The sequence below is a fragment of the Protopterus annectens genome, chromosome 14.part0 (assembly GCF_019279795.1).
Source record: "Protopterus annectens isolate FY-2018-M chromosome 14.part0, PAN1.0, whole genome shotgun sequence".
In the NCBI taxonomy this organism is placed as follows: domain Eukaryota; kingdom Metazoa; phylum Chordata; order Ceratodontiformes; family Protopteridae; genus Protopterus; species Protopterus annectens.
Genome location: NC_056748.1, coordinates 751,884,725 through 751,900,871, shown reverse-complemented (window position 1 = coordinate 751,900,871; position 16,147 = coordinate 751,884,725). Strand labels below are relative to the sequence as shown.

General features: G+C 41.1%; 1 protein-coding gene across 2 annotated transcripts in view; it reads right to left on the bottom strand.

Annotated features, from left to right (window-relative positions):
• LZTS2 (leucine zipper tumor suppressor 2) overlaps window positions 1–16,147 on the bottom strand; it is a 1,975,510-nt gene that overhangs the window by 188,746 nt on the left and 1,770,617 nt on the right. For both annotated transcript variants that reach the window (XM_044056488.1, XM_044056489.1), the window contains one exon: window positions 4,791–5,300. In XM_044056488.1, the coding sequence (XP_043912423.1) occupies window positions 4,791–5,267 (477 nt within the window). In that variant the 5' untranslated portion in view covers window positions 5,268–5,300. The remainder of the gene's footprint in view (window positions 1–4,790; window positions 5,301–16,147) is intronic.

Sequence of the window (16,147 nt, the reverse complement as noted above, 5' to 3'; positions counted from 1 at the left end):
AAATTCCACAGCAGACTAACCGACAGATGCCATTTTACATTGGTAACTACTCTCCCTGAAATGCCTAGCTACAAATTCAGCTCTTCTAAGGATGGTCCTAGGATTAAATAAGGCACAGAACCGACATCAGGGGATGTCGCGGTCTGGGCCTAAACAAGTTACACAAAGATTATGAAAGTCTTGGTGTGGTATTTGTTTTCCACAATGGAAACAGTTATTTACTTTCTCAGACATCAGTTAAGTGCAAGAAAAGAATCCCCAACGGGATACTTAGCTTTAGTAGTTATCTCCCTCACTCTGGCAATGGGCGAACGATGCACTCGCAAACTGCTTCTGCTTCAGGCTCCATGGCAAGAAAGACTGATGCAGTGGTGTCAGCTGGCTCTCTTTATAGCCCTGACTACCTGACGTTAGTCTCAGGCGACCTGCAGCCGACGCACAAGGGAAATCCTTTACTCTGGTATTCGGGCTGGCCAAGGGCTACCCAGCAGGGATAACCCACAATTGATGACTGCAACAATGAAACACGAAGAACATCTTGTTTGCACATTCTTTCCTAACTTTAGTCACAAGCTATACCAGTTATTACCAGCTCTAAATAAAACATCCTTAAACTCCAGATAGATGCATCTCCCAAAAATAAACAGCACTGCAGCTACCTCTCTAAAGCTGAAATATTGCCTATTAACCATCAAGCTCAACACATACCATACAAAGTGATATACACACTACTAAATCCCAAGTGTTGTGCATTATTCACTGGTGAACTAAAACCTAGAACCCATTCTAGAGCATTTAAGTAACTCTACAAGTATTCAGTTGTTCCTATCAATCTGCATGGACCATTTGCATCGCATATCTAAAATCTCCTCCATAACAGGCCCCAAACCTTGGAACTTCCTATTATCACATATTGCACAAACCCACCTAACTTTTAAAAAAGCCTTAAAAATCACATCTATGTGATATACCTGCTTCACTTGTCTCCAGCTTTATATTCAGATGACTCCCACCTATAAAACTCTCCATTGTACTGTTACAATACCTAAAGTCTAATATGGAGCAAGCTACTCCCAAGTACACAGTACACACTCTACAGTCAACTGCTCAAAACAATGATCATGTTCTGCTTCTCCCAGTAACAGCAAGCACACATTACTTAGTAAATTCAGTACCTGATATTTATTTTAATTGTTACCTGCCTATACAAATTGTAGCTATACGACTTTTGAAATAATCTAATCTATGTAACTGCTTAAAGCATTGCACTTTGAAACTAATTGCTGACGACAATGTGTGGTGTTTAATATGCTTGCTTTCGATTATTTGCAGGTTTCTCAGGGCTGAAAGGAGACCCCTGTGTTCCAGTCCACCTACGTAAATGAAAATAAAACTGCACAGTAGTTCTGCCTCCTGTCTGCTCTTGCCATGGAGCTTGGTGGTACAGTTTACAAGCACACATCATTATAACTGTAACTTATGTATTCAGTGCACACCTGCTTGGTACACAGCCTGCTAAATTGTGTACTTTTGTGTAGATGAACACAGCTGTCACTCAGCACTATGAGGTGATCAGGATCTATTATCACTTGGAACCAGATATGCACATCTGTGTTTTCTTCTTCAGAAAAAAGTACAGAACAATGTAGACTTGCCTGCTATTTATACATCCAGCCTTATCATACAGCATGCTAGTCTGAGCACCTGAGAGTATATCAGCACCTTTGAAAGCATTTTCAACTATATATTTGTAGGCCCATTTATACAAGAATACCAGGCCACAAGTGGCATTTGTACCCCTTTTAATCTGATCCTTCTGCAGTTTCTTGCACTTTTGGCAGCCACAGTGCTCTTCACTCTATACTCTGCTATCTTACCTGCTGCCTCTTGTGTATCTCTCAGTGCACGGGTACATAGTTCGCCGACCTGCAGGTCAGGTGCTACTCTTGTTTCTCAACAGTAAAATCAGCATGGGATACATGGATTTACAAGTACATATGATTCTGTTTACTGTTTCTGAAGCTGAGATACCCCCGTGCTGTCTCTAGAAGGCAGCAAGGAAATCATCAATGGATGTAGTTGGACTTGTATAGGTTTTGCGCTGGAATCATGCGCAGTTACTAAAAGCACCAAAGGACATTTGTTCAAGGTGCATCTCATCAACACATTAAGGTCTGTAGGTTACATATGATGTGCATATCATTTCAATTTCTATAAAACAGAGAGAAAAACAAATTGGAAATAAAGGAGTTCATCTATACAAAGTTGAGAGTCATTTGCTCAGTTGTGGATCATAATCAACTCTTACAGAGCAGCAGCTGCTAAGCGAGGGGGCGGAGTAAAGAAGAAAGGAGAGAGATAAATTAAGTGATTTGGATGAGGGGCTAAAGTATTCAGGAGCAGATTATGGGCACTGTATTGCGTTGCTATCAGATAGTATTCTACACATGGAAAAGCTATTCTGCTAGCATAACTCTTGATATGTTTTGCGTGCTCAGGACTCAAAAGCTACCAGCATCATTGGTACAGTTACATAACAGAAGCAACAAATGCATTATGCTCAGCTCACAAATATTTCTAGAGATGTTGCGAGAATAAAGAAAATGAACCAACATGCATTACACAAGGGATTACAATTCAAACACAGTTCTCAGCTCTTCACCTGGATGTACACATTCACAAACACTGTACTTTCCCATAGGTGTGAAGGTCATTGCACACTGGCCAGTCCTTAGTGATCACAAAGGTACTGGTCTTAAGAAAAGTCATTTGGCAGAAAAGCTAGAAATAACATTTCATTTTGGAGCTTAGTTTGTTACTTTTTGTCCTTTAAAAATGGTACATGGCATAGATTATGCAACTAGAATTGGAATTTGGGGCTTTTCCTTCTTTAAAACTGCATGACACTTTAGTGGAACAGATTAAGAGTTCTTTAAAAATCTTGAGACTGGTGTTCTAATGTTGCTTTTCACGGCAGTTCTGAGAAACACAAGGACACTTGAATTTATTGAAATACAATGCACATCTCTTGTGTTTGATAGGTGTAACAGGATGTGAAGAAATCTAAACCTTTTGAAATGTACTTTCTATGGAGGGAAGGGGCATAAAAGATCTAGACAATAAACCAGATCAGAAGAAAAAACAGTAAATCACTGATCAAACACGAATATGGCCAAATGCAAGTATGTACAGCAAAAACGATGTGTGAAGACCCACAGCTTAGTAACTATATAGTTCTTGTGTAAAGTACAGTGAAAACACACACAGTCACACACAGAAGTGAGCCTTTACTTACTCAGATAAGTTTTTGTATTCCTTCAGTGCAGTAAAATAAAACACTAAACAACGACCACTGTGGGCTTCAGAAATAATGTCTACAGGGGGATGAGAACATAACATCTCCTGCTATGAATGATTAATCTGACAAGTCAAGGATATCTGAATGAAATGTAATAAATTATGCCAGGACACAGAATTATAGTGCAGTGCAAGTTGTACTGTATCAAGTAACTTCTCAGGCATTAGGAGCTGATCATAAGTGTGCATAAAATGAAAAATAAGGACTGTAGCTACAGCTAGAAATAAGTTGGTGGTAGATACAACTGAAAGAACAGCAAATTACATACAGCTGTTAGGACCAACATGAGACTGAAGCATTTGCAATTAAAAATGAGAAAAAAAGAATGTTTCCTGAAGCATGATTTTTTAGACAATACTAGGAAATATAAATGTGTGCAATGCACATATACATGACATACCATGATTTGCTCCCTGGACACCAAATCTACAATAAATAAATTTCATCACCAACACACAAAATGTCAGGAACATTCACTGACAATGAAGAAGATATGACTCTGTGAAGAGCCTGAAAACATCTGCATACAGCAGAAAGTAGCACTTCAGACAGCGGCAGTCTGTCTGTCCTCATGTTCCCAACTAACCAGTATACCTCCATGAGAAGCTCAGGTGTGAAAGAAGAAAAAACCCAATTCACAGAAGGAAGCACAGTGTAAAAGGGAGGTACAGCTTTGACAGTATTGGGATCTTCCATTACAATATTAGGAGTTACATCCTGAAAAATTAAACTGTCTGACCAAAAACAGGGCACACGTGACAATGACATGGCTGTGCACAGACCTTAGCAGAGAAAGTTATCAAATTTTAATTTGCAAAATTCCATATGAATGAGCACTCCTACAAGCTGGCAATCTATGCAAGATGATGGATGTACAAGGAAATAAATGAATACGTGTGTCAATCAGAGCATTTATTATGATGCACTTCTGAATGTGTACTTAATTCATTTTACATTTTTCTCAAATGACAGCATTACTGCAAATATGGTTATACACACTTTCCACTATTAAGCATTGAGCTTTGTACTTTTACAGCTGTCTGAGCATTCAGTGCATTTCCAGTGATTATGCAGGATGCAGTTCTTCTTTACTGTGTCAGTTATGGCTGCATATGTGATCATTTCAACAGCCTCAATTTCTCCATTGCATGACTCCGAGCAAGTCACTTAGGCAATGCTCGAAGCGGAGTCTGAAAAAGGTCAGTGTGGATCACTGCTCTACACTGATTCAGAAGGCAGGTAGTTAGTAGGTTAGGTAAGTAATTACATAAACTACAAAAAAATTAAAATCAGTAATGCACAATCTTTTTCATATGAACTGCTACTTCAGCAGTTAGGTACTGGCACATAACAGATCAGAAAGAGAACAAGGCAAGAAACTGAAGGAAAGAGAAAAGTACTGTATTTACAAAACAGTGAATGAACACATTACCTTTTCTAACTTTCCTGAGACAGGGATTAGTTTTGGTGGGGGTCCACGTATGTTTCCATTATGTGACTTTTCCTCTCTAAGTTCTTCTGAGTCACTACACGGACTACACGGAGACGCATTATCATTCCACTGTCCACTGAAATCCTCAGTAACAAAGGCATGAATCCCACTGCTCCCAGAGGCTGCGCAAGACTTCTTTGGGGGCAGGCTATGGGAGGCAGTATCCTGAGAATAACCAGTTTTCAGTATACCCTCTTGATGCCTAAGCAAATTAGGCATCTGGTTGGCTCCCTTGCGAGATTTGGCAGTGAATTCTGTGGCCCTGCACTGCTTTTCATGATACGGTCGGCCTGCTATAAGACTGCTAACACTTCCCATGGCGTTGTGAAGTGCTGGTGATCCTGCCACAGGCTTGAGCTGAGTGCTGGCCTCTGAATTTGGGTCAATTGATACTGGAAGATTCTGTACTATTGCCATGGCTATGTCCTTGTGATGCAGTCAACAGGAAATCTGAAATGTAAAGAACAAGGAATTTAGGCTTTTATTGCAACAATAATTATTTAAGTAAACTTGTTATTTTCATGGTTTTGGAGATTATGATTATTTGTCATCAATTTCAGATGCAACTCAGATGGATTTTTAATTCACAGCTTGGTGCGTTATACATGCAAGACTACAGCTGCATCCTTCCTTCCCATATTCCATGTCTTCTATTGCTAAAGCAGTATCAAACTATTGCACTGAAACACACACACACACACACACAGTCATATGTGGCATTTAGTAGGAAGGAGCATTCTATTCCAATTATTTTTACTACTTTCTACTTGGTTTTCATGTTGAGGGAAGTATTGATGCATTTTTTTATGTAAAGATCCTTTCTTTGAGTTCTGGCTTAGTACTTCTTTTTGCTAGACTTCTTCCATTTGGATACACCAAAACCCAATAACTCAGAAATCAGTATATGTGTATTCTGCTTATTTGTACTATCCATGGAACAAGAAACTATATACTGGCTGCAACATTTTGTCACTTGGTGGGACTGTCTAGCTTTGAAATTTAGATAAACATGAAACTATGCTGACAAAGTAAAAAGCCAAACTAATGTTGCAGAAGTTACATCCAGTCTACTGGGAGTACTGCTGATTACTGCATATCTTTAAAAGACATGTTGGCTGCATTTATCCAAAATGTATTTATTTATTATTTATTATATATTTGTTTACCAGGATAGTCTGACTGGACACATGTCCATTTACAGCAGAGGCCCGGGGAGAAAAGCTCCACATTCAGTACAGAAAAACAAACAATTGAACAATATGATAACACTACGATCATCTAAACAGAAGCAAAACATTGACAATAGATAAAAATACAACTTTTGATACAAAAAACAAAATATGACACTAGATAAAAAATGCAACTTTCGATACAGAAAGAGAAATTGACATTAGATAAGCATTACCTCACTAAACTAGGTATAAATCCTTATGTCACAAGATGGGTTGCCAACTGGCTCACTGACAGAACCCACACTGTAAAAGTTGCAGACTCCAAATCTGACTTCAAACCAGTGACAAGTGGAGTACCCACAGGGTTCACTCCAGGGACCTCTCCTGTTTGGTATCTACTTCTCTGAAGTACAGGCTAACACAGAAGGCCTCTGGCTAAAGACGTTCGCAGATGACTGCAAACTTGGAGCTATAGTCAAGTCCCAAAATGATGTGGACATCCTACAAAGGGGCCTCACTGAGACAGATGCCTGGTGTCAGAGCCACGGCCTCAAGCTCAATGCCAAAAAGTGCATTGTTATCCCCTTTGGTAAAAACTCCAAACCCATGAACTACCACATAGGCAGCAGTCTTCTTAACACAGAATGTGCGATGAGAGACCTTGGGACCTAGGTGGACAGTAGTCTCTCCTTTGATAATCACATTGCCACAGTATTCAGGAAATCCTTCTACATGGCACACCTCATCACAAAAGGGTTCTCATTCAGGAAAAAAGATGTCATTGTTCCCCTCTACTCGACAATCATTAGACCCATTATAGAGTACAACGCCCCTTTTGGAATGTACCTCACAAGACATCTGCAGCAGCTGGAAAGCCCACAGAAACACCTCACAAATAGAATTAATGGCCTCAAACAGATGCCCTACAATGATCGTCTCAAAAAATTCCAGCTTTACTTTGTAGCATATCACCTACTTCGAGGTGATCTCTGCCTAACATATAAAGCTATGTCAAACCCAGAGCTGTTGGACATGCTACACCTAAAGAAATCCCAATCCCTCCGAGCTACACGCTCTTGGGGCCTAAACCTTGTCACCACAATAAACAGGACTTGCTGGAGGGATAGATTCCTGTCCCAGAGACTTCCCATACTCTGGAACAAGCTACCCATTTATGTCAAGCAAAGCTCCTCATTAACACTCTTCAAGAAAAATCTTGATGAGTGGATGGGAAATAGGAAATACACCCCGGGGATCACTTCTGTGGCTTTGCTTTTCAGGGGCACAGGAAATTAACTTTCTTGGGTTGGCGTAAGCCAGGGAACTTTGTTGGCTAGGCTTACTTAGGCCCTTGGGCCGATAGCCTACTAACTACCTATGAACCTGTTATAACTAACTATAGAGACAGACAGAGACTACTTAGAAATTAATTAGTGTAAGTTTAGCATGAGCTAGTATAACTATTAGAAACTTAAGCAGAAAACAAAATTCCTGATACTGTAGAAAAATTACAGTAGGTATAATTGGATATGAAGCTATCTGGGGTGGTAGAAACAGTGAAGGTTAGGTAATGCATGGACATAGACAGGAATTCATTAAGTGTAATTTAAGTGAGGTTTTGAACAGCGTAATAGTGAAGGCAGAAGATAAAGCAGGGGAAAGGTTATTCCAGGATTTAGCTACGTTATGGGAGAATAGTGCTTTACCTGCAGTGTTGTTAGCCTTAGAGATACAAAGGAGTGATTTGTCAGTGGAGCGAAGGGGGAGATTTGATTGGTAGGGCGTGAGTAGGTGACTTAGTGCTGGGGTTCTATCTATCGGGATGTCTCATAATATTGTAGGCAGTGATTAGTTGATGGTAATTGAGTAGTTGGGGAAATTCTAGCTATTGTAGTTCCTTTAGAGCCTGACAGTGATGGGATCTGAAGGTGCAGTTATTAGCGAACTTAACAATTTTGTTGTAACATGTCACAAGTCTAGCAAGATCATGTTTTCTGATATGGGTAAGGATTGGTGCCACATACATTAGAGTGGATAATAGATGGGTTTGGGCTAAGGAGATTCTCGCGTGTTTTGAGAGAAAATTTTTGTGTCTGCATAGTGTTCCTGTAGGTTTTTGTCAATTTCTACACCCAGGAGTTTGGTGTGATCAGAGGGGGTGATGATAGTACCATTTTTAGAAGTGATTGAGAAGGCTAGAGAGGAAGGAATAGATTTGGTGGGGGTGAAAAGAACCAATTTAGTCTTTTTGAGATTTAGGATAAGTTGGATCTGAGTAATCCAACTTTCCACTAAGCTAAAGGAATCCTGAGTGAGGTGTTGTAACGTGGTAAGCGAGGGTGCAGAGCAGATAAGAGTCAAATAGTCTGCGTACTGTATGGGTGTAGCAGGGTGGGTGGGGGTATGAAGATTGTTAGTGAAAATCGAGAAAAGAAGAGGACCTAATATAGAGCCTTGTGGTACACCTATGGTTGCTGGGCGTACAGGAGATAGTATACATTACCATTGGACACACTGCTGCCTATCTGACAGATAATTTATGCCCAATAAAAATGCATCTTAAATGATCACCGCCTGGTTAGCCAACAGTGTATATAACTGCATGTCAAACAGTTGTTCACAGATGAGCAGTCTTATCTTAGCAAGAGATTTATTTGTCATCAATCAGTGCACCCCATCTTTGGTCAGTTTTCCTCTCAATGTGTCCAAATGATAACCACCGCTTCCCCAACTTTGTGTGGTCCAGGTTTTGAAACCTTCTACTTCATCCAACAGGAACACAACTCCTGTCTTTCTATTCTAGATTCTCTATAACCTGTCTTGGTCAATACTGTTACCATCTTATTCCCTCAGCTCCCCAGGTCACAGTATAACTAAATGTCACTCCATCCTGTCACACTCAAGTACTACTACTAAATATTTTTGATATGGCATCCCAGCAACAGTCATTTACAGGAGTAGTCTACACAAAAAAGTGTTGGGTGTAAATTGGTAACAATCTCTCCTCCTTGACCCAGTTCTGAACACTCATTCTGTGTACACATCAGCTCTCCCACTGTTCTGCACCATAAGCCATATCATTTTAAGGATGCAAGCTTCATATTCCTCTAATAATTTTCCTAAACATCCTTCAATAAATGAAAAAACACTAGCTGTCTGAACTTATGCCCACATTTTATCCTATAGGCAATTTGGAAGAACCCTGTTCACCCATCCACTATTTCCAGTGAAGACAGACATTGTCAACATGCAAATTAAAGAGGCAATCCAATCTAGACAGAACTACAAGATGAGACAAAACTGAAAGTGCTATCAGGAAACGAACTCTGTGAACAGGTGATAGCATTACTGGAGAATGAAAACACAGGTAAATTATTTGAAAAGGTATCTAGGGTGGTAGAGTGGCAGAGCATGTAGCATTAACTCCTCAGAGCAAGAGGTTCTGCTTTTTGATTCTCAGCTGAGGTGTCTTCTCTGCAGAGTCTGTATACCCTCTCTGTGTTTGCATGGGTTTTGTTAGTCTACTACAGTTTCCTCCCATATTGCAAGGACATGCAGTAGGTGGACCGAACACTTTAAATTGGCTAAAGGTGTGAGTGAGTGTGTGTGTATGCGTGTAGTATGGAAGAACTTCTGTGGCAGGGCTAACCATTTGATGGTGTGAACACTGGCTCAAGGTTATGGTTACTGTTGATGTGACACCCCAACCACATGTACGAAATTGAAAGAAGGGCAGTTGATGCCAGTGTCATTTTAGGGAACGGTTGTTTTCACTATTCACGGAAGGAAGGCACATATTTTATGAACTACCAGAAGTAACAAGACAGTGGATGTCAAAATGGCCAGATGAAGTGAAAGAAGCCCCAACACAAATTAGGGAAAAAAATACAGTTTTACCAGCTGAGCAGAGCTACTGTTTTAGCATGTATTATAATGTTATTATAAACAAACTGTTTCATATTTAAACTGACAGTTTTGAGACAAATAACTGGGTATACATATCTTGCACAACAAATTCTGCAATACAGACTTAAGAATACATGCTAGAGTACAACACCACAAATTAATTGTGTAATTTGAGGAGAGGGAAATTTAACACAATTCCAAAAGCAAACGTTCATTGCAGAGGATGATGTACGAGCTGGTGTGGCAGAGTCCACAGTTACCAATGTGCCACTGTAATACAAGCATCACCCCACATGTAGGGATGGAAAGCAATCTTATGAGAGGCAGGTTTTAGCAACACTAATTAATGGCAATCTAGCAGCAAGCAGTTCATCAGCCTTACAAACCTCTGCTGCCCTCATTTAATTCAGTGAACATTTCTTGGTATAAAATCAAGCTTCTGTTAGTCAATGGCACTAAAAGGGTAGCAAGCCGTATATAGTGTTCAAGTGAAAACTCTCCCAGAATAATGCCTGCATATTTATATAAAATGAAAAACATATGTTTGCAGGCCTCTGAACATATCCGTCCTTTGGATAAGATGTTAAACCAAGGTCCCATCTACCTGAGTTGAAGGTAGCTCAGGTAGATGTAAAAGATAACATGGCCTCTATGAAAAAGGGCAAGGAAAGTTCTCTGACGCTCTCCCCAAATTCCCATAGTAGTATAAAATACCACTTTGGGTCTCCTATGAAAAAGAGACCACTAGCCTAGTGGGACTAACTCAGTTAAGAAAGGATAAATACAAAAATAAAAATAATGCCATCTGACGTAAAGACAGCAAGTGATATACTATGTATATAGCTCTACTGGGTAACAACATAATTTATCCATAATTGCTTAATAATTGTGGGGTGGTATCACCACTCCACAGAGACCGTCATGCTGCCGGCAATGAAAAACATCTTTAATGTGCTTCTTTTAGGTTCTCAAGCTGCTGGTTAGCAATTATTAGCCAAAACATAAGCCAGATATACATCTCTAGAATTTACAAAGTTGGCATTTCAGTAAAAGATGAACACTGGCAGATGTCAACATGCAGATGAGATCAACTTCCATCACTTTGCAAATTGTTCCCTGCTATCTCCTACTTTATTCAATCTCCACTTGTTTTGTTCCATCTCAGGCTGATTCTTTAACTGGGACACTATGTCTTAGTAGAAGACTGACAATGACCAAAAGTTAAAATCTCCACCAAACATACTGAGAGAATAAAACAAAACTCCTGTCTTTAAATGACTTAACCCTGTAATGATGGAAACCCTCCAGCTAAGCGCAGCCATGACACACAGAAAAGTACAAGATGGTATCCAACAATTTAAAAAATGCATCTATAGTAGCAGGCAACATTTGCAGAGTGGACAATGAAAAATAAAAGAAAAAAGGGTGATTTTACAGGAGCAACATTCTTTTTCTTTAAGTTGTTTATTCCAAAGGAATAAAACCCCACTGAAAAATTACACAAAAAGTTAGGTAAAAGTTACCAGCCAAGCAGTTTAAAAACTGTCAAAAATGAATTGGATTTCATGTGGAAAACTGAGTCTAATGACCTTTAGTGACTAACTACTGTATTTTCAGCAGAAACTGCCTAATGTTTTATATACAGTTCTAAAAGCACATCAAAATCTACTAGGACATACAAATCTGCAGTGCAGAATGTCTTGTCTTTCCTTATGTTATCTTAGTTATTTAATAGACTAGCCCGTAAACCTAGAAAACTGTTAAATCGTTGTCACTACGTCATGCAATAATGGCCCAGTAAATAAGTTTAAGTGGTGAACAGATAACATCCTGCAGACCTCAGCTAAAATCCCACAAATAGCAGTATGATTCACAATAAGTATGTAACTGAAACAAAGTTCCAACTTAATGTGGAAAACAGGCAGCTGTGACAAAAAAAAAAAAAAAAAAATGTACTTCTGTCCCGCCTTTCTAAGCTAGTACAGTCCAGTTTTCAGGTTAGTGCTGAATTCAGGGCTGTGTTACAAATCTCTGTGTTTGCCCATACCTTACTTGGATAGAAGGAAGTTTCTCTGTTCACCTGTGAGAGAGGGGAGCTTTGAGCAGCTTATCTGTCCATGAAGGAGTAGTTTCAGCCGAGAAATTAGTAGTTTATTGGCCATTTTGGGCTAATTTCTCTCTCTTTCATTTCCCTCTTATAAAAATCCGCATTTGCCCGGTTTTGCGTGCCGGGCAGCACTGGTTAGCTAGGGTATGACTATTCCTGGATCCACAAAGTCTCCTCTTCAATTTTTCCCTTGAAACTAGACAAACTTTCAACTTAAGTGCTCGCACCATTCATTTCACAGCCCGACACTTGCACAAAACTCATAGAAGCACTTATAACCCTAGCACTAGACCCCCCTATACTGTACAGAAGGACAAGGCTCTCTATTCGAACTTACCAGTCATTCAGTAAAACAGTTTACTGTACCTATCCAGGCATGTCCAAAGGGTAGTTTCAGGTGTACTTTCCAGTCCAACTGGTGAATCTGGGCATTTTGAGGCAATGTTACAACTGCCTCATGTACACAGACAATCCTCTCCTCCTACCACCAAACACTAATACATGCGAGAGATGCAATTATACAGCCAAACTGGAGGCTAAGCTCTCTCAACCCAAGACTGGATCAGACAGTCAAGAGAAGAAGGGAAATACTTGCATCACACCACCAGTCTCACATAGATCCATTAAACCAGCACTGGCAAAAAACACACGTAATTACACAAAAACATACTCGGAGGCTCTAAATAAAAATCTGCAAAAGCAACAGAGACCTTCAAAGCAGACATCTAAGCAACCTCCACCCCTCAACACAAACCATGAAACACATACTTCACAAAACCAGTGTGCCACGCAATCACAGCCCTTAAGGCAAAATAACATACCCAACATACTAGTTATAGGTGACTCTATAGTCAGGCACACTGACGTCTCACTCACTAGACTGAATAAGGAAAAGGTTACTTTTAGCTGCCTGTTGGGTGCCATTATACTCCACATAACACAAGCAATCAGGTCACTCCAGAACAAGTACAAATATGACATGTTGGTGTGAATGACCTGAGCCGTACCTCCCTAGACAGCATGAAGAGAGACATGGAAGAGCTCTCTGATCACGTAGACCAAGCCGGTATGAACCTGACCCTGAGTAGCATCCTGCCCTCACCAAGAATGATACCACGGTATAAAGAAAAAATTATCAATCTTAACAATTGGCTAAGTTTCTGGTGTCATTCAAAGGGGATCCAGTGTCTGTCCACCTGGGATGACATGCTCGACAAGCCATGCTGCTTCGTTAGAGATGGCTTGCACCTGTCATCCTTAGGCTTTCGAATACTGGCCAAGGGTTTGCCACCTCCATAGTGCCTTTTTTAGGCAAGGTTCAAAAGACAAACCCACCACTGTAAATAGCACAAGTAACAAAAAAAAATGAGGGTAAAATGCTACTCAATACCAGAAGTCTAAACCTCAAAATGCACACACTTGAGGCACTCCTCAGTTATGGAGAAAATTGATATATGTGCAGTAACAGAAACCTGGTTTAAGGCTCCAGAGAGCACCCCGGCACTACCAGGCTACAACTCATACCATACATTTCGGCCACAGAACCTGAACTGAAATACAAAAGGTGGGGCCATATACATATTCATCAAGGATACCCACACTTCCAGGTTAGTGGCACAGCACAATGCTGCAATTCAAATTGTAGCTTGCTACAGATCACCCAACATGTCCCAGGACCCCCATTCCTCATTTCTGGACACACTGGGAAATATAAAGGTCCTACCAAACACCCTAATATTGGGTGATTTCAATTACCCAAACATCAACTGGGAGAACTACTCAAGTACAAACTCCCTTGCCCAACATTTCCTAGAATTTATAAACTTAAATGCCCTGGATCAACTGGTCAACACTCCCACCAGAAGTGACAACATATTGGACCTGGTCATCACAACATGGGCGACCGGTGTTCCACACTAGAGGTCAACCCCTCGCTGGTTAGATCTGGCCATAAACAAATCACTTTGGATATCCACATTCTGCCCACACCCCCGGACAAGGAAACCACCATGAAAAACATTTCAAAAGCAAACTTCATGTTACTGAAGACCGAGGTGGAAAGTTACAAAGCCCCCATGCTAAAGGATAATGCTGTCCAAGGTGCAAAATACTTTATTAATGCATTCTACAAGCACCTACAAGAATGCATGGATCATGCTATCCCAAGTAAACCCAAGACTCACTCCTCCAAGTAAAGGAAACCAGTCTAGTGGACCCCTGTCATAAACAAGCAATACAATAGAAGAAGGAAACTAGTACAGAAAAGAGTAAAATCCCAAGAAGGGAAGACATCCCTGATCAGTATCAGCATGAAACTACGACCCCTCATAAAATCATCCAAGGTGAGCTTCGAAAGAAAAATTGCCAAGAACTCCAAAGATAACCACAAGGCATCTTTAGCTATGTCAAGAATCTAAGTGGCAATGCTCAAGTCTGCTCAGAGTTAGTGCAGAATGGCACAAAATACACTGAGCCGACCGATATCTCCAACATCCTGGCAGACAGGTTCAGTGCAAACGTCACCCCCTCTCAACCCAAAAAAGGGCTCATAACCATACCAGTAGGATGTAGAGCCCCTGAAATCACAGATGCTCAGGTTAAAACAGCCCTCTCCAAAGCCAAAAACACAGCACTAATGGGACCGGACGATGTCCCAGGCTGCGTCCAACACAAGCTCAAAGACAAACTATTGCCTCACCTAAACACACTGTTCAAATTCAGCCTCTCCACAGGCTATGTACCATAGAGTGGCACACAGCAATGGTTATTCTGCTCCACAAAGGTGGAGTCATGACAGACACCGGAAACTATCGCCCTATACGCCTGACTAGCTTGGTCTGCAAGGCTATGGAGCACATCATCATGGAACTCATTAACAGAGACATTGGGAACCTCCAAACACTGGACCCTACCCAGTTTGGCTTTGTTAAGGGCAGATCATGTCTCCTAAACCTGGTGGACGTCTTTGAGACAGTTACCAAGGCTATAGATGAGGGAAAGGTGGCACACACAGCCTACCTAGACCTCGCAAAGGCATTTGACACCATTCCCCATTGTGGTATTATAGACAAGCTCACCAGCCTGGTTGCCAACTGGCTCATGGACAGAACCCACATGGTGAGAGTTGCAGGAGCTAGGTCCGACTCTAAACCGGTTACAAGTGGCGTTCCCCAGGTCTCAGTCCTAGGACCCCTCCTGTTCGGCATATACTTCTCAGAGGTACAGGCAAGCACAGGAGGACTATGGTTGACCAAGTTCACAGATGACTACAAACAAGGGGCTATAATTGACTCTCCGGCTGACACAGACATCCTCCAAAAGGGCCTCACTGAGACGGATACCTGGTGTCAAAATCATGGTCTCAAGCTAAACGCCAAAAAGTGCATAGTTATCCCCTTTGGAAAAAACAAAGTACCCACGAGCTACCACATAGGTAGTAGACCCCTAAGTACGGATGATGTGGTGAGGGATCTGGGGACCCAGGTGGATAGTGGTCTCTCCTTTGATAATCACATTGCCAAAGTGGTTAGAAAATCCTTTTATGTGGCCCACCTAATCACAAAAGGGTTTGCATCCAGATCAAAAGAGGTCATTGTGCCCCTCTACTCATCACTCATCAGACCCACCATACAATGCCCCATTTGGGATGTACCTTACAAGACACCTGCAGCAGCTGGAAAGACCACAGAAATACCTCACCTAGAGAATCACTGGCCTCAAACAGATGCCCTATGCAGCTTGACTGAAGAAACTCCAGCTGTACTCAGCTGCATACCACCTACTCAGAGGTGATCTCTGCCTGACATACAAGGCCATGTCCATTCCAGAATTGATGGACATGCTCAACCTAAAGAAAACCTTATCCCCTTGAGCCACATGCTCTAGGGATCTAAACCTCACCACATCAATAAATAGGACATGCTGGAGGGATAGATTCCTGTCCCAGAGACTTCCCAAGTTTTGGAACAAGATTCCAATCTACATAAGCAGAGCTCCTCGTTAACACTCTTCAAGAGAAACCTTGACGAGTGGATGGGAAACAGAAAGTTTACCCCTGGGATCACTTCAGTGGCACTGCTGGACAGAGGCACAGGGGACTAATCTAAGGGGGC